We start from the raw sequence: 18412 nt of genomic DNA, 5'->3' as shown, positions 1-18412 counted from the left end.
GAAGTAGGTACAAAAGGGAAAGTTTTGCACAATGAATGTAAATGAAACTACACCACCGAGTGCAGAATCAGAAAGGGGCTAGTGGGAAGTATTTGAGGCACTAGATGCCAGCAGAATGCTGCAGGAATGCATGCCCAGGCTCCCCACACCTTGCCCTGTCCCTCATCCATAGCTACGCTGGCATTCAGCGCTCATCCCCTGCAGCCTTGGCTCAAGCTACACACAGTCCCTGGCCCAAGCCCTGCATTCACAGCTCATGCCCACTCTTCCCAGCTGCACACTTGGCCCTCCCACTCTGCAGCCCCTGCACTCACACCTCCCTCTAGCCTCGAAATTGGCCCCATTGCCCAGCAGTGGTGGAATAATTTTTATAATGAGGGTGCTGAAGGCAGAAACCATATGTGCGGGTTATTACTACTTCAAGACAGGAGATATGGCAGCAACCCCAGTTCCAGTTCCTATGCTGCCCAGTGCTCCTGACCTCAGTTTTCATGCCCTGCCGGCTGCCCCACGCTCAGCTCTGACTCCCCTCGGCACCCAGCCCCGCTGCACAGCACACAAGACCCACGCTCCTCCCTCCAGCACCTCAGTCACTACTGGGCAACCTGCCGCCCTCTAAAAGCCCTAGCCCGAGACCCCGCCCCCGCCTGAAGAGCCAGACTCTGCCCTGGGCCCTGCTCCAGGGTGAAGAGACTGTCACCGCCTACTGCTCTGGGCGGGGCCCGGCTCCCGGAGACACACCCCTCCCGGAGGGAGGAGCCAGACCCCACCCCCTTGCTGAGTTCACAGCTTCCCTGGGTGAGGAGCCGGGACATGGCCCAGCCCCCTGACCTGAGCCGCGCCCTCTTTTTCTTCGTCACTTCCGGCCAGCAGCCCAGCCTCTCAGCCGCACTTCACTAGCTCGTGCTTAGTCCTTGACCCCTCCCCTAGCCGCGTAACCAGGCGAAAGTCTTTCTCCAGCCCCGCCCGCGAGTTGTTTTGTTGGCTGCTTGGCCCCGCCCCCCTCTGCGTGACAAGCCCCGCCCCGACTGTGTCTCTTGCTCTCCCGACGGCCCCTCCCATCTGTTTGTTTAGTCCCTGTTCCTTTCTCCCCTCCCGCTGCGTGCCCGGTCCCGGCCCCAGCCCGCTCGCACTGCTGTCTCCCCCATCCCCGCCGAGCCTCCGGCTCTGCGGTGCTGGGCTGGCTCCCAAGATGGCGTCCATCATGGAGGGGCCGCTGAGCAAATGGACCAACGTGATGAAGGGCTGGCAGTACCGCTGGTTCGTGCTGGACTATAACGCGGGGCTGCTCTCCTACTACACGGTGAGGTGCCGGGCGGGCCGAGCTTGGGGGGGGGGGAGCGGGCTTCGGGGAGCGCTGGTCACTGGGCGGCCAATGGGGAGGGAGGAGACGGTGGTGGTAGCCAATCGGGAGGCCCCGGTGAAAGATTTAGAGACGGGGGACGAGAAGCGTTTTTTTTGTTGGCAGCCGCGTGCGGGGATGGTGGGGGGGCCTGTGGGGAGGTTGCCTCGGAAGGGCGTTGGGTAGCGCCCCTCCCCCCCGCAGTGTCTGACACGCTGGTCTCGGTCCGCCTGTTCCCCGTTGTCCCTCAGCGTGGAGGGGCTGGCTCTGAGGGGGGCGCTGCTGACCCGTCGCTGGCTGGAGGGGGCGGGCCCGGCGTGCGCAGGACCTTGGGATTCTGCCTTGGGAAGGCCGGCGTCGGGCTCCCCCTGACTTGAAGGCGGGGTGGGTGCTCACTGCCGGCAGTGGGTGAGAGGTGCTGCCCTGGCTCCTAGCCCCAGCTCCCAGCGATTGTGACGCAGCGCGGGGGGCTGGGCCTCGGTGACTCGGCCTCTCTGGAGAATGGGGCCTGGGGCGCGTTTTGCCTTCCTGGCGTGTGCTGTGAGGCTGAGTGTCTACGCATTTGTAAAGCACTTGGCTCTTCTGTAGCACCCTTTCAGCAGGGATCGCAGCACAGTACTTGTGTATGTGTAAACCCCACGCCAAGAACAGCTGACCCGCTTTTAGGCTCTTACCTTGTTGACTGACTAGGTTTCTATCCCACTTGCGGAATACAAAAAACATGTATGTACCAGTACGTTAAAAACGGTGAGTTAGGGGGGAGATAATAGAGGGTTTTTAAAATGAGTCGTTTATCTGTTTTTTTTTCCCCTTCACCTTTAGTGAAAGAAGCGATCTGTCACTTAAATTTGTTGGATTACTTATTCTGTAAAAGTCAGTGTGGTGGAATACTGTTCCCCTCACTGACATCTCAGATTTTCTTTAAAAGACATGGCTGCTACTCTAAAACCAGATTTTCTTAGTTTACAAAGAAAAAGGTGGCTTTTCTAACTGGCAACCTTGCGAAAGTCAAACCATGCTTTCTGACTCATGCATTTTCACCATAAATAAAGATTAAAACATCATTAAATGTTGGTTTATGCCTTCCAGATAGCCCATAAGCTAGGGAACAAACCCCAGAATGATCAATGGACATCTGGTGAGGCATCACTTTGTGCCAATGTTCCATTCTATTGGCATTCTCTTTGTTTTTTCTCCTGGTAGTGTTAGTGTTTTAAAATCAAAATTTAATTCTACAAAATACAGCTACTTATGTATGCTATTTCAGCTGCATTTTCTATACTTTGTAGTAATCTGGTCTGACTTTTAAAATCACCTTTAAAGCTGAATCCAAAATGCAAGGTACAGTAAATTGCTGTATGTCACATTCAAAGTAGTTCATGTAATAGTTTAGTGTAAACATTTTAGGTTTTAGGTATTGCTGTACTAAATGAAAATAATGTTTTAGCAGGGTAATGAAAACTAGTAGTCAATGGGCATAGTTACACAAACCGGTTTAAAAAAAAAAAAAGTAGGTGAGATTGTCAACTAATTTTTATAAATGAATCTCTATCTTGGTGTGTTGCATTTATTTTTAGAGGATTATGGAAGTTCTGCACCTTATTAATTCTTGTTCCAAATACCACTCCATAAAATTGAAGGAAATTCAAAATGGTATAATTTAAATACTATTTGTATATCTCTTTTATGAACCCATCAGCAACATGCCTTTTCTGTGGCAGACCTAATTAGACAGTAGCCTTTCATGGTGGCTGAAGGGCCAGATTGGATGCCAGCAGCTGTGTCAGCAGCATACGTCAATGTAGTTATATATGAAAACGCACTTTTAATGTGTTCATTAAGTAAAATTCAGTAGCTTCCGGTAGGTTTACAGTCCTGTCATCACTAATTGGTTACAAGTGTATTCATATTTTAAATCGGCAACCAATTCAGGCATGGTGGGAGAGTGAAACAGTTACTAGAAACTATCAAATTTTACTTAGTGTGGATTTTCTGCATGTATTCCACTTTCTTCTGGGATCTGTTACAAGCAAAATGCAGGTGAAATTTGGCAGATGGAAGAGAGGAAGCAGTCTTTGCTTTTAACCCTCCCCCCACCCCTCCGGCCCTCCTTTGTATAGTTTTAGCTAGCTACGATCTTGAAAAGCCACAAGCCTTGTATTTTGTCCTGTTGGCCTATTGTACCCCAAGAATATGGTTCCTACAGAACCTGAGTTCAGAGGTATTGTTGAATAGGAGGTGAGTGTTTCACAACAGGAACCTAACAATGCCACATTTCTGTAAATATTGGGGCAAAATAGATTTTGGCTTTTGATGCAGAATTTCTTCTGTATTTCCTCTCTAAATGAGCAGAAGGCATTAACTGCTAATTACCAAATTGTTTGTTTAGAGAAACTAGTTGTTCATCATTGAAAGTGCTGTTTGTTGGAGAAGCAAATTTAGGTGAAGTGTAGCCCAAGTTGGAGTGTGGTTATAGGAGCCTGAGGAGGCAAAACTGAAGATGGATGAGAAATATGTCACACTTTGGTATACTTCAATTGTAAATCTTCAAAAATGCATATAAACTAGATATGTGGGCCTTCCCCCCTCCCCCCCCAAAAAAACCAAAAACCCTCTAAAATCCAGAGCAGGAACATATATTTCTGGGGTCTTTGGGTATCTTTATTAATAAACTTTAGGGAGGGGACCCACTCTCATATTCTCTTCCTAGGCCCCAAGTATCTTTGCTTGTCCTTGTTGGTTGTCTTGTGTGTAGTATGTGCTACATTAAAGAATATTTTCTTTTTAAGCTTTACTTATGTCTTTTCTGGTGTTGCCTTTAACAGTGATACCTTTATTTTAAAGTGGAAAAACAGTGATGGATCTTTTATAAATAATTTGTATTAAAGAAAAGGTGATGGAAATGTTTAGTGTTTCTTGACATCTAAATCTCTAGTAGTTCTCATATATATTAACTCTGTAATAGTTCCTGATTATTAGCAGAACATGATAAAATCCACTGTCAGTACTCTTAGGCATTGTCCACACTAGGGAAAAAATATGTTTTCTTACCACACTTTAGCTAATGTGGTAACTAAAATGCAGTAGAATCCTAGTAAAAGACAAACTGCTTTGTCTTCTCTAGGATTCTACCTCATATTTGTTACCAATTGTTAGCTAACATGGTAAGAAAACACTTTTTCTGGTGTGGCTGCACTCTTCATCTTTGACTTTATCTAGATCAGGGTTTCAAGATGTGGTGTTGGCATATTAGCGAACACATTCTAAGCAGTCTAATGTAGACTTAAACACATGCAAAGTTGGCTAAGTCTACCCTGAACTTGTTTATGAAAAATAGAAGTATTTCAAGTTGGTCATGTCCCTTTAGTGTCTGCTCTAACGTTTAAGTGATGGCTTTTTTCACTAAATATATTAATAAAAATATTGGCTTTTCTTGACATCTTTAAATCCTTGACTAGACAAAGCCTTAAAGTTCAATCACAAACATCATTCCATGTTTGTTCAGCCTTCTGCGTTAATCTTTTCAGCTCATCTGTCATGTCATGTTTCTAAATTGATGTTTTTGACACTTTCCAAAAGGGTTACTTTAGATTTTGGACAGTTTTACAGAGTTTTTTTCCCGTGGAAATTCAAGCAATATGTAAATCTGTTCTCGGAGTAATTATGCAACATACTAACATGTTCAGTTGTAAGAGAATTTATCTGCAGAAGCATTCATAATGGTATCTGGATTGTGGGTATAAATTTCTGCTGTGCTGCATGAGGAGGAGCTCCATTTCACTGACAACCACCGTTAAGATGCACATTCTTAATAGATGAACATTTTGGCAAGGTGTGATACTATCAAGATATCAACACTTCTTAATATGTTGTGAGGCATGAGGCTAAAGACCCAAGTTTCTTTTTCTTTAACTATATAAGAGATTTAAGTTTTTTATTATAAATTATTTGAATCATTGCTCTTATAAAAATCTTTGATTGGAGTGAGGAGAGAATTTAGTATGCCAGATGAATTAGTGGTTACTCTGAACAACTGGGTTTGCAAGAGTGGGACTTTAATGAAAGAGAGAGTGAGCCACATTCAGTTGACTACTACTGGAAGGAGATACTATAGTATGTATGTGGTATAACATACTGCATAGAACAGACTAGAAATTAATTGGTTCATGTTAAGTTACATTTTTATTAATATATTTAGTGAAAAAAGCCATCACTTAAACGTTAGAGCAGACACTAAAGGGACATGACCAACTTGAAATACTTCTATTTTTCATAAATTGCTGCTTCTATGCCTGGTCTTGGTCCTGAGTCTCCCTGCTGATTTTTGGGAAATGTGATTGTAAAACCATAAAACACTTGTCTTTCTACACAAACAAGAGAGTATCTGTGGTCATGACTCTGCAAAGTTAAAGTTAACTACTTGCGTAAGTGTTAAGGCCCTCTTCTGCAAATAGATGTGCTACTTTGGACCCCTCTAATGAGAGTCCTGGTGAAATGAGTGAGGGTCCTTATAGCAGTGATCACCAACTTGTAGATCGTGATCAACTGGTTGATCCTGGAGACTCTCCCAGTCGATTGCAATGTCCAAGGGTGTAGTGGGGCTGCTGCTAAGCCTGGCTCCCTGCCAGCCCCATGCTACTCCTGCTTGCAAACACCACTCCCACAGATCCCATTGGCCAGGAATCGAATTGTAGCCAGTGGGAGTTGTGGGGGCAGTGTCTGCAGAGAGGGTCAGTGTGCGGAGCTACATGCTCTCCCGCACGGGGGCCACAAGGTTGTGTTGACCTCTTCTGGGAGCAGCGGAGGGCTGGGGCAGGCAGGGAGCCTGCCTTAGCCCCACTGTGCTGCTGTCTGAGATAATGCTGCTTGGCGGGAGCCTGCACCCCAGCCCAGAGCCCCCTCCCGGAGGTAACACCCTCAATGCCCTCCTGTACCCTAATCTCCAGCCCTAACCCCCCTCCTGCATCCAGCATCCCATCCCCCCTCCTGCACTCCAACACTCTGCCCTAGCCCGGAGTCCCCTCCTACACCCAAACTCCCTCCCAGAGCTTGCACTCCTCATAACCTCCTCCACCCCAACCCTCTGCACCATGCTCAGCCTGGAGCCCCCTCCCACACTCTGAACCCCTTGACCCCAGCCCAGAGCCTGCTCCCGAACCCTAACCCCCTGCCCCAGCCTGGTGAAAGTGAGTGAGGGTGAGGGAGAGTGATTGATGGGGGTGGTGGTGGATGGAGTCGGGGGGGTGGCTTTGGGGAAGCGGTGGGCCTCTGGGAAGGGGCAGGGTAGATCCTGGGTTGTACTTAAATTCAAAAAGTGATCTTGTGCATAAAAGAGTTGGAAGCCATGGCCTTATAGGTACAGAGGTCCATGCTATTGGTGTAGTTTGCAGAATCAGAGCTTAGCTGAGTAGAAACAGAGTGCAGTTAAAGGTAAAGAAACTGGAAAACAGATTTTTTTTTTATTATTAGTAAGCTTAGGCATTATAGCCATTTGATTGTACAAGTGAGCTTTTAGAAACTTGACTGCATTCTTAAAACAACAAAGCGTTTGCTTAATGCTAAAATGTTTGTGTTAATGTCATTGGCAATGACTTCATTTATTACTATCTTATTTGAAGATCATGGAATACTGAAGTGACTATTTCTAAACCTGCAAAGAACCTTGACTTCTGCAGTCAAAAATGTGAATAGTTAATCCCTTGTAAGTGACTTGTAAACTTCATATTTTGAGTAAATGTTCAGTAAAGTATGGGGAAGTCGAATTGTATATTTATCCATTGAAATGCATTCACAAAAATTGAAATGGTTCAAGTCTATAAATGGGCCCCAAGTTTTCCAGATCATAGCCTTGATCTTGCAGACACTTATTGATGTGTATAACTTTACTCATGTGAGCAGAGTTGTGCATATATAAATGTCTGCAAGTTTGGGGCCAATGTAAGTGGATCCATCTATTCACGAGACTTATTTTATAACAATAGCTCATACAGTTACACTTCTATTTTTCTCCCCCAATGTGAGGTGATCTTAAGAAGTCCCTCTTATTTTTGTCTTTCCCCTACTAATTCAGGGACTTGGGTTGCTAGCTAAGGCTTGGATGGGTTTTCTGCAGCCCGCTGCTGCTTGCATCCACCAGTGGGAGATACAAGCTCCATAGTGCTTTTCCATCTCCTGGCCTAGAGTTTAAGATCCAAATTCTTGGATTCCCTCAGGGCAACCTAGTCAGATCCTCAGGCATTGTCTGTGTCTGTAATGTAACATTGCTTGTGTTCTAACTTTGTGTCTGATAGGGGAGTTGCTCTACGTAAGTTTTCAAACATAGGGGCTAATGCAGCTTCTTTCAGCAGCTGATACGATCACTTTGCTATGTTCCCCTATCTTGTGCCTTTCTTCTTTGCACCAAAGTGGAGGTGCTTTCAAGGAAATCTGCATAGAAAATGTATATTCAATATACATTATAGATTAAACGATTGTCTTTCCATAATTAACGTTGCAAACAGTTTGAAGAAAAACTATTTGACAGATTGAGTACAGATTGTTATAAAACAAACAAAAAACCTCATCCCCAGGCACCCAAAACATTGACCTGGCTTGAAATTTTGACTCTAGCACTACTTGGTCTGTCTTCAGCTCAAAAGCACTTTTTACTGTCTCTTCATACTTTCTGTATAGTTAAATCTCCTTAAACTCATGCCTTGGTATTTAAGATAGTAGGTTGTAATTTATTAGTAATTCTTGTAGTAAATGGTTTGGCACCCAGTTCTTCTCTCATTGATGCCAATAGGATTTCTTTGCTATTGACTTTAGGAGGAACCTAATGTATATGAGCGTGTTGCTCTATATTGCCTGGTTGCAGCGTAGGAAGAAAATAAGGCTCAAGTAGTAATTCTTGACTGGAAAGACGAGGGTTTCAGGCTTGGCTCTGTAAGGAATATTAAATGAGTGGGAGTGCCTCTCTGTAGCTCAGGTTGCAACCACAGCTCCGTTGTAGCTCCACCTTCCAAAAAAAAGTCTTGCTTTCATAGTTCTAGGATTAATCCCTATTGATGACTAGAATGTTCTTTGACAATTAAGTACTAAAAAAAAAAAAAAAAAAAAAAAAAAAAAGGCACCTTCTGGGCATTTTTTCAGAGGTCTAATGTTCCCTCCTGCTCCCTGCTCTGTCCATATAATACCATAGTATTTGAAACATAGGTAGATTTTTGTAAATGGCTTCTGGCATGAGCCAGTGCCAGAGCTAATAAAATGTTTGACGTTGCCTCTATTTGAAAACTAGACATGAGTCTCTACCAGTGAAATGTAGAATGAAGGGAGGGAGAGTGTGGAGATAGACATGGTAAGAGAATATTTTCATTGTTTACCTCGAACCAGACCTAAGCTCTATGATCTGTCAGTTATTTTTCCACCTGAATTCCCCATATAAATAATCCTTGAGCTGTGACAGGAGTGCACAGGTCCCTTTTCTAAAGAGGGATACTAAGGAATAAAGCTTCAATAACTTGGCTGGGAGGCAGGGTAGCCTAGCAGGTAGACATGAAAGCAAGTCATGTGGGCCCTGGTTAGGAGCCTGACACTCAGGTTGCTCTGACTTGATGACTGATATTTGGAGCGAAGGTAGACTTTGCTGCATGTGTACCTTGGCTATCTAGGAAGCTTATTTATGGCTTCTCTATGTGGAAAATTTATACCACCATTAGCTGAGCTGTGAATTAAAGAGCTATGGTTATGTATAATTGCTTATGTGGACATTCTTATTCCAGGATAAGATGGCCCTTTTCCAGTTTAGCTTATGTCACTTCAGAAGCAGTTTGAGCTCAGTCAAAAAGCCATTCTTGTTTCAGAAAAGGTGCCCACGGGGGGTTATGCTGGTATAATTTTTGTGGTTTAACTACAATGATGTAAGTTTTCTAGGTAGACAGGCTGTACAAAAATAAAGGCTTATCTTCAAAGGTGGGGCTTTTTATGATGATAGGTGAAGTGTCATTTGTGAGACTGTTGGGAGTGGAAGGACCATGTTATGGAGTCATTATTCTGCCATTTTCCGTATCCTCCTTTCTACTTCGACTTGTGTCTGCTCCTCTCCACTTGGTTTACTAGATGGTTGTGTGGAGCCCTTAGTCTTTTTCTTCAAGAAGTTTTATATGTGGTTTGATGTGCACTTTATTGACTCTCTATTGTGTGACACCTTTAGAAGAGCTACTGTCCCAGGCCAGGACGTTACCTCCTAGCATACATAATGCCAGAAAACAGTTGTATGTTATGGCTTCTTTCTTCCTGTGCTATATGGAATATAACCTCTGTCATAGCGGTAGTTTTACTTCATCAGTTCATAAAACTTTACTCCAAAATGCTTTACTTCTTTCCAAATTGTCTTGAATAATTTTTTTATGTGAATTCTTAGTAAGTTTATTAATCCAATTTAATCTGTTCTCTCTTTCAGTCAAAGGACAAAATGATGAGAGGATCACGAAGAGGGTGTGTTCGACTCAGAGTAGGTATTTTCTCTTATGTTTCTTAACACTTAGCTTACAATGTGAGTAATGTGGTTTTACTGGATAGAGCTCTGAACTGGGGACTTGAGAGACCTGAGTTCCATTCCTCACCCTGTCACAGGGCTGCTGGTTCACCTGGGGCAAGTCACTTGACCGTGCCCCCCCCCCCCCCAGCTCAGTGTCCCTATATGTAAAACAGGCATAACAATACTTACCTCCTTCATCAAATTCTCTGAGATCTGTGGATAAAGAGCTGTATAAGAACTAGACATTATTGTGGTCCTGCTGACCTATGTACACTGAGAGAGTCACTTTTTAGATAGTTTGAGAGAGCAAACTTAGGCCCAGAATGTCTGCTGATCGCTCACACTATCTATCTAAAAATGATTTTCTTCTGTCACTCTGATCTTACGTGACTTATTCTCTGAAAAGCCATTTATGCCCATCTTCTGTCTTTTCTCAGTGGTGGTGGGGGTGAGTTGTAAATGTATCAGATTATGTCTGTGTTTACGGCAGCATATCAAGTAAGTACACTGCATGCTTCTGTGAGTGGGGTGGAAGAGGGGGACTCTGTTGGGCCACCCTGCCTATCTGTGGCGTCAGCTCCACCTAGCAGTTATGGGGGTAGGGGAATCCAGCTCCTTCCACTGCCCTGGATTCTAACCCAGGGGCCCTCTGTAAGGAGGGCAACCACTATCTGTTGTCCAGCTAACACTCTCTTCCGGGCCTCTTCCTGTCACTGTGTACCACCTCGGGGTGCATTGTTACTTGCGGTTGTTCTTAGTCATCTAGCTCATGAGCCTCGGCAGGCTAGGGAGTCTTGATGTTGTGCAGTAGTTCACTTCTGGGGATACCCGTCTGCAGTAGTTCCTCTATAGCCATGGATACAGGGCTGTCTCTCTGCCCACCACCCTGCTGTGCTGAAGAGACTCTCTTTTAAATCTCTCCTGTAACTGGAGCATGTCCACTGAGGATTCTGGGGTTAGCCCATAAGCTAGGGAACAATCTGGAAGGCGTAAGATAATGAGGCCAAATATCGCCTCATAATCTGCGGGTTTGGTGTCTTTCATGGTATTTATCCAGTGGAAGGGTGCACGATCAATTATCAGGAGGAAGGGATTTCCCAGTAGGTAATACCACAATGCTTCTATGGCCCATTTCACTGCCAAGGTCTCTTTTTCTATGGTTAAGTAGGCTCTCTTGTAGGAATAATTTCTGGTCAATGTAGCGTATTAGATTGTCTTCCTCATTAAAGTATTGGGATAGCGATGACTATAGCCCCACATCTGAAATGCCTGTGTGGAGTATGAATAATCACGTGAAGTCCATGTGGAAGAGGACCAGTTCACTGCTCAGGCTGTCTTTCAAGATTCTGTAGGCTTTGTTACAGACCTCAGACCAGGTGAACATCTTGGGGATAGTTCTTCACTAAGTGAATGAGAGGTGCAGCTATTGTGATGAAATGGGGTATGAACTGCTTATAGTAGCCAGCCAGACCCCAAAATCATCTAACTTGTTTCTTTGTTGATGGCACAGGGCAATCAATCAAGGCCTGGACCTTCCCAATTAAAGGCCTAAGTTTGCCCCTTCTAATTGTGTATTCCAGACACATCACCTCATGAAACCCCAATCAGCACTTGGCTAGGTTTATGGTGAGGCCAGCTTCTTTGAGGCCCCTAGGACTACCAATATATGCTTGGTGTTTCTTCTAATCACAACTATATAGGTGTAAATCGTCTATATAGGCTCTGTGGTTGCAGGACTGTGTCTGTCAGCTGTTAGAAGGTGGCTGCAGTCTTGTGAAAGCTGAAGGGAATAGTTTTGAAATGGTACAGGCTGAAGGATGTTTTCTCTTGAGATGCCTTGATCAGATCTAAAGTGGAGATGTACTTCATAGCCCCCAATCAGTCAACAATATGAATATGGGTCAAATGTGAATATTGCATTCACTTTCCTAAAGTTGTTGCAAAACCGAGTTGTCCCATCTCTCGTGGATAGCAGGACATTGGATCCCCACCATGCGTGGGATTCTTCTACCATCTCGAGGTCCAACATTGCCCGCAGCTCCTAATGGATAGAATCCTGAATCTTTCTGGACAGGGGATGATGACTCACAGACCTCGTGCTCTGTTGTGAGGTTGACAAACAGGTGGGTTCATCTGGGTCGTGACTAGAACATGGAAGGGAAAGATGGGACCATCTGCAACGTCTGAGTCCATTAGGACAGCCGAAGCCCTTCCCCCAAGGGAATTGTGTCTGGCCCTGGAATAATGGTGAATGGGGGATCTGCTCTGGATTGGGGATAACGTGTTTATGAATAAGATCTTACGGTCTTGTCAGGCCTTAAGAAGACTTGTATGATAAACCAGGGTCTCTTTGTTCCTCCCAGGTTGTCGGATCTCATAATTGACTGCTCCTACCTGGTGTACCACTTTGAAGGGTCCTTGCCATTAACTCCGATTCCAAGCTGGGCAGCAACAGCAATACCTTGTCTTCGGGTTGGAATTTGTATGGATGGGTTCCCCTATTTTTGACCATCTTGGGCCTATAAGGGGCAAAAGTCCATAGTGTCTTCAGCTTCGCTCAGAGCTAGAGAATGGGCTTTATTAGTGCAGTGACTCTGAGAGGAGCAGGAACCCAGGTTTCCCAACTAGATGTAGAATCCCCTGGGGTTGTCTCCCATATAACAACCAGAAGGGTGAGAACCCCGTAGATACTTGTGAAACTTCGCACACTGCAAGTAGCAGGGGCAATAACACGTGATCCCTGTGGTGAGGGTCTTCAGCCACAAACTTTATCATCCCTTTCAGGGTCCCATTGAAGTGCTTGATAAGCCCATTTGTTTTGGGGTAATAGACAGATATCCTAGAGATTTGATTTTCAATAGCTCACATATGTTTTTCATCAACTCTGACATGAAGTTCAGCTCCTGGTCTGTTTCTTTGGGGATCCCCACCCTCACAAAGACCATCATGAGTTCCATAGCTGTGGTCACTGCATTGGGTGTGCGAAGCGGACTGGTCTCTGAGAACCACATGCCATAATCCATGATCACCAGTATGTGCTGTTATCCCTTCATGGTTTTCTCTAGTGGTCCAGTCAAATGCTGATTCTCTCAAAGGGGGCGTCTGTTACTGGCATCAGTATCAAGGTGGGCCTAGGAATGCTCTTGGGTCCTGTCAACTGACATTCCAGGCAGGACAAATAGTAAATTACCCCTCATCTCTTTGTAGATGCCTGGCCAATAGAATAGGCTGGTAATTCTTTCAAGGGTTTTCTCCTTGATGCATGATACCAAGTGCGTGAGCTGGAGTAACTCTCCGAAAGGACCAGAAGTTGGGACTGCGGTTTGGTGATCTAGGGGTCACGTACCACCTGGTAGTCCATTCCTTTCTTAGTTGGATGCATGGCCATTGTCTTAGCCTCTATTGGTTGACTGCTTCCTCGTTGGCAGTGGCCAGCTATTCTCATGCTTTGCTCAAGATGGGATCACTCTTCTGTTCTATGAAATCCTTGTTTTGGGTCAGCCATTCTGTACCCACAGGACTTTGAGTTCACTGGTCCCTTAGGGGCCCTCTCACAAGTTGTGGAGTCCCCTCCCCCAGATATTTTCATGTTCCTGCATCAGCTGGCTCCCCAGACCCCACTTCTTCTCTGGTCTTGAAGGCACGGTCATCCCCTCTGGCCGGGTCTTTCTACTGCCCCTGCAAGACTTCGCCAAAGTAGTTCCAGTCATGATGCAGAACTAGTGGGTTGTTGAGGGAGACATCCGCCCCCACACGGAGAGTCTGTGTGTGATTCCTCACTGTCAACTATATCTCCTTTGTGCCATATGAGCACACATCTCTGTGTATGGGGGGGCCTGGCTGCACCTTGAATCTATTGAGCCCATCATTTTGGACTGTAGATCATTACTGGGACTATCATCTTGTCTGGTCCCTGGTTGTGAGCTCTGGGAGTGGTTGTCCAGGCTTGCCTGTAGCTATAGTCTATAAAGGAGCAGTCACCTTGAAAGTGACCGTGCTGCCCGTTCTTGAAGCAATTGCCTGCTGCTGGGGCTGTTGTCTCCCCACCCCTCCATTGAGATTATCTCGGTTGGGGGAGCCTTGGCTTCCATGGACCCCAGCTCTGTACATCTCTGTGTTCTGAGGAGTTTTTGTTCAGTCCCATAGTCTCTGCCTTGGAAGGCACTCAGGCCTCACCTCAACTGATGGTCTCCTGTGCCCCATTCTCTCCGCTGTGCTTGGATTTGTACATTTGGCGACAGCGTCTTGGGGGCTTGGCCCTGTGGTAACCAGGTAATTCTCCATAAGGCCTGCCATCTCTGATGACATGTTGTGTCAATGTCTTTGCACCCACTCCTGGCCCCTGAGAACCTAGATAAATTGTTTGACCACAGTATCCTCCACCACCTGTACCCCAGTGCATCTGTCTGGAATTAGCACCAGCAACAGTCCTTGAGGTGCTTGGCCACTACCTTATGGCAGGCCTCCAGCGGTGCTTTTCCCTCTGGAACCACTGTCTGTATGTCTCTGAGGAGAATGACTGCCTTGATCTTACGATACTTTTAGGCATCCTGGTATCTAGCACCCTAGATGTCAGGTGTGGGGTCAAGAGCATGGCCTGGTGACCATGCTATCATGGTGGCCACAATGTTCAGATGTCACCAAGGAGGGTTCGGGGTCATTCATCCTCTGGGCCTGGCTTCATTAGCCTGGCCAGGATCCCTGGCATCGGGATCACCCTACGGGACTCTGAGCCTGGGTTAACAGTGGCTTCTGGGGCTTGTTGTGCTGCCATCTGCTGGACCTGGTGGTGTTGCTGTTCTTGGTGCTCAGTGGTTAGCTTCTAGAGATGAATTGCTGCTGTTTCTGGGTGGCCAGTCATTGCAGTAATTGACTCTGTTGCTGCTGCAACTGGGTCGTCTGTAGTTGTTGGCACTTCACCACCTACTTCCGCAGCTTCGCCACATCTATGTCGCCCCTCTTCCTTCCTCGCTTCTCAGTTGGCCTGCCTTATGTTCTTCAGCAGGACTGGACCCTCGTGTCGGCATTCTCCACCAGTTGTGAGCCAGGTGGGGGCCCACCTAATGGTCAGAGTCTGTGTGGTGGCAGCCCTGCTGTGTGGCTCAAGACTGTGATAGCAGCTGTGTCTAGCTGTTAAAGGAGTAGGAGGAGCTGGGCCCCCCAACTCGACAGAGTTCTGATCGATGGGCTCTCTGGAGCACTATAAGGAAGGTATCTCTATCAGCGGTCAGACTAATACTTTCCCCTTTGCCTCTTCCTACCACTTTGTGCGTTGTGGCTTGCAGTTGTTCCTTGCAGTCTGGACCGTGAGCATCAGCAGACTAGGGAGACCTGGCTTCATGCAGCAGTCGCCTCCTGGCGATACCTATTTGCTGTACTCTTTCCATAGTAGTGAGTGCAGGCTCTCTCCACCTACTACCATGCTGTGCTGAACATAAACGCCTCCTCCAACTAGAGCATGTTCGGCAGGTTTGCTGGGGTGGGGCTTCCTGGGCCCAGAGTTGTTCCTGCATCCCTGCCTTTCCAGTGTGGGGTTTATCCACCTCATCACAGTCCCCCTAGTGTGGGCATAAAGAGCATGGTAGATAGTGAGATACTGCTTAGGTGAGTAAAGATATGCCAGAACTTTAAGGTATATACCATACATGGTTTTCTGTGTTTAAGCAACGTGTCAGACATTTACACTGCTCTTTTTAGCAATGTAGTGTCCCACAGCTTTCCCCCTGCAAGAGCCTTTCACTGCCATGAGTAACTACACATCGCAGTGTGGACAGTCTGTTTTTCACTGTGGCATATAGCTGCACATACCCTACGTGTTGCTGCCAGTGTAGATAAGCTCTACATGCAGAGGCCAGTCACAGCAAAGCCTGCTCCCTTGTGGAACATGTGAAGTTCTCTTCTAGAGAAGGAGGGGCAATTCATAGCAATCTGGTTAACGTTGTAGTATCAGCTACTTTTAAAAAAGCGTAATAAGAATATTAATTTAGCTTGATATTTCCTAGGTTACTCTTTGGAGCTTTTCTGAGCTGCCATGTTAATTGCCCTTTCATTTTTTTGAGCATAGGTTTCTTTTAAGTCTCCTTTTCCCAGTCTTTCCCCATTCAGTGTGACTGAAACTGCTGTTATGGTTTATAAAGAAGATCTGAAGCAGGGGGAGTGTAAATCTGAATCTCTAACAAAGATGTCCTCTATTTAAATTATTCATTAATCACAGCAGTTAAGTAGGTGTGAACAAAAACAAACAGAAGTGTTTTTAAACAGTCTGTTCAGAAATCCTTTCCACTTAATGATCAGATTTCACTAACTTGATTCTCATGGTTTTGTCACTTCACTAGTTTTCCGATTGAGTGTTCAGTGTCAGAAAATACCTGAATTTCTAATTTGCTATGGAAGAACAAGGGTCTTGCTTATTGCATAATCTACCTATAAAGTCTGTAATATTTAACTACAACATAGCCTTCTTAATACTGCCTTCTGAGGGAGCTGGGCGCTGTTGAGACTGAAGTGTGAAGTTATTTGGCATCATTCTGACAACATTAAAGGAAAACAAAGGGGATCATGCAGAAGATATTAAAAGCACTGTGAAACACACATTTAAAATATTGCCAACATTTTTTCAAACTTGCAGTTCTCTTCTCCAATCCAAAACCAACTACAGAACCACTGCTGTGGATGCTATTCCTGTATCTTTGAGTTATAGGGTTGGAAATGATCTGATTGGCAAAATATCTCTTTATAATCTCAAATCCAGCCATAGATTGAACAGTCCTCATGCTGGATCATTTATTTTCTAAACTGGTCTCCATCTTGTGGGGGGAGAGGGCAGGGTCCTTTTTTTTTTGTAAGGCGGTTTTATGGTTGCTGTACCCCTAAAGGCAGCTAATCATCAATAAAGCCCTTACCCACTGTCTTTCTGCTTTGGCTGTAGTAGGCTTCAACGGTCTGAGTTCTTAGCTACTAACTAGTGGTGTCTCCACCTGTCTGTCTAAGGCCTGGTCTACACTGGGGAGGGACAGGGGGAGGATTGATCTAAAGTACGCAATGTCAGCTATGAGGATAGCATAGCTGAAGTTGACGTATTTTGGATTGACTTACTTTGCGTCCTTGTGGTGCAGGATCAACGGCCGCCACTCCCCCATCGACTCCGCCTCTTGCCCTGGTGGAGTTCCGGAGTCGATGAGGAGCACGTTCAGGGATCTATCACTACCCGCCAATCCGGCGGGTAGTGTAGCTATACCCTAAGGTAGTCAGGAACTCTTGACTAGCCTGATACCACATACATATACTCTTCTGACACCTCTGCAATGGATGAACCCACAAACAAGGTACACTTTATTTACAAGGGGAAATAAAGAGGCAGCATATAAAGGGAAATGGGCAACATCAGTCATACCATACATCCTGCAAGTAACGCTATCCCCAGGGTGATTTCCCTGGATTCATGAGTCCAGTTTAGTCCACCCTTGGGGACTCCATAACCCATGTACCCATGTACCTTGACGAGTTGTTGCAGGCTTGAAGGCACTTACTTCAGCGAGGTGACGAGGGCACTGATTTGCCCAGGTGGCCAACCACTCTGTGGCAGCAATAGGCATTTCTCACAGTAGAAAAAATCCCCATGACATAGGTCCCCCTCCCCTCCTCAGTGTTTCTAAGTCCAGTTTCTCTCTCCCAGAGTAGTTTGGCCACCCCCTTTAAGGGTAAAATAGGCAACGCCTCAGTGAGGGTTGCCACATCCTCTCATCCCCTGTCCTTTTGGCTTAGTCATCTTTCTGTCCCTTAGGGTTCTCCCAGTCACAAGACTCAACACCACCCCCCACTGGCAAAGTGAACACATTAGTCTTCCCCATCTCTTTTCTAGGCAGCAATAAGCTTGATTGCCTTTTTTGTCAGACCCATTAGCCCAGGTTACATTTTGATATTAACAGAACATCTACTTGGTTTACTTGGGGTAGGAGAAGCCATTTAAAAAACATCTTTCAGTTAGTTGAATTTGGTTTTTATCTCAGCTCATTTTGCATAGCCCAGTGGTTTAGAAATTCATGTAGGGAACAGTGCTCCTCATGTGAAAGCTGTACTCTTCTTGAGACTAGTGAACTTTTATTAATATGAACACTTCTCATCTTTTGAGTTGTGGCCCCTAGGATGGCACCAGCACTATGAAAACTCAACTGTCAAATTCTAATCAGTTTCTGTCCTGCAGTTATGTTCGTTTGAGAGTCATAACAGTTGTATTTAAACACTGGTTTTGGGTACTGTCTCTCTAGTTTTAATGATTTCTTGAGGCCCCCTTGAATTTCTAATCTGGATTGGAATCTAAAACTGTCTCCTTCATGCTAATGCCTTTCACTAAATGATCACTCCACATCTGTCCTCGTCCTCAAACGAAGCCATTCATAACACCTTCAAAAGATGAGCCAGTGAGCTTAACTTCTTAATTTTGCTAGACATTGAAAAACATGGAGTTAATAAAGACAGTGGAGTTATGGCTTATTACAGCAATCTGCAACTCACTAACCTCCACTTTTTTGCAAAGACAACAGACCACTTCT

General features: G+C 45.5%; 1 protein-coding gene across 3 annotated transcripts in view; it reads left to right on the top strand.

Annotated features, from left to right (window-relative positions):
* Window positions 1-1009: 1009 nt before the first annotated feature.
* The window catches only part of OSBPL9 (oxysterol binding protein like 9), a 132140-nt gene continuing 114737 nt past the window's right edge, over window positions 1010-18412 (top strand). Inside the window, exons 1-2 of one of the 3 annotated variants that reach the window (XM_030571922.1) lie at window positions 1010-1303; window positions 9783-9833. In XM_030571922.1, the coding sequence (XP_030427782.1) occupies window positions 1193-1303; window positions 9783-9833 (162 nt within the window). In that variant the 5' untranslated portion in view covers window positions 1010-1192. Of the gene's footprint in view, window positions 1304-1772; window positions 2090-9782; window positions 9834-18412 lie in introns of those variants that run through there. The other 2 variants (XM_030571924.1, XM_030571920.1) reach the window with 2 other exon arrangements.

The sequence above is a fragment of the Gopherus evgoodei genome, chromosome 8, assembly GCF_007399415.2.
Source record: "Gopherus evgoodei ecotype Sinaloan lineage chromosome 8, rGopEvg1_v1.p, whole genome shotgun sequence".
Lineage (NCBI taxonomy): Eukaryota > Metazoa > Chordata > Testudines > Testudinidae > Gopherus > Gopherus evgoodei.
Note: the sequence above shows the minus strand (reverse complement) of the source record. Positions and strands in the feature narration are given on the sequence as shown.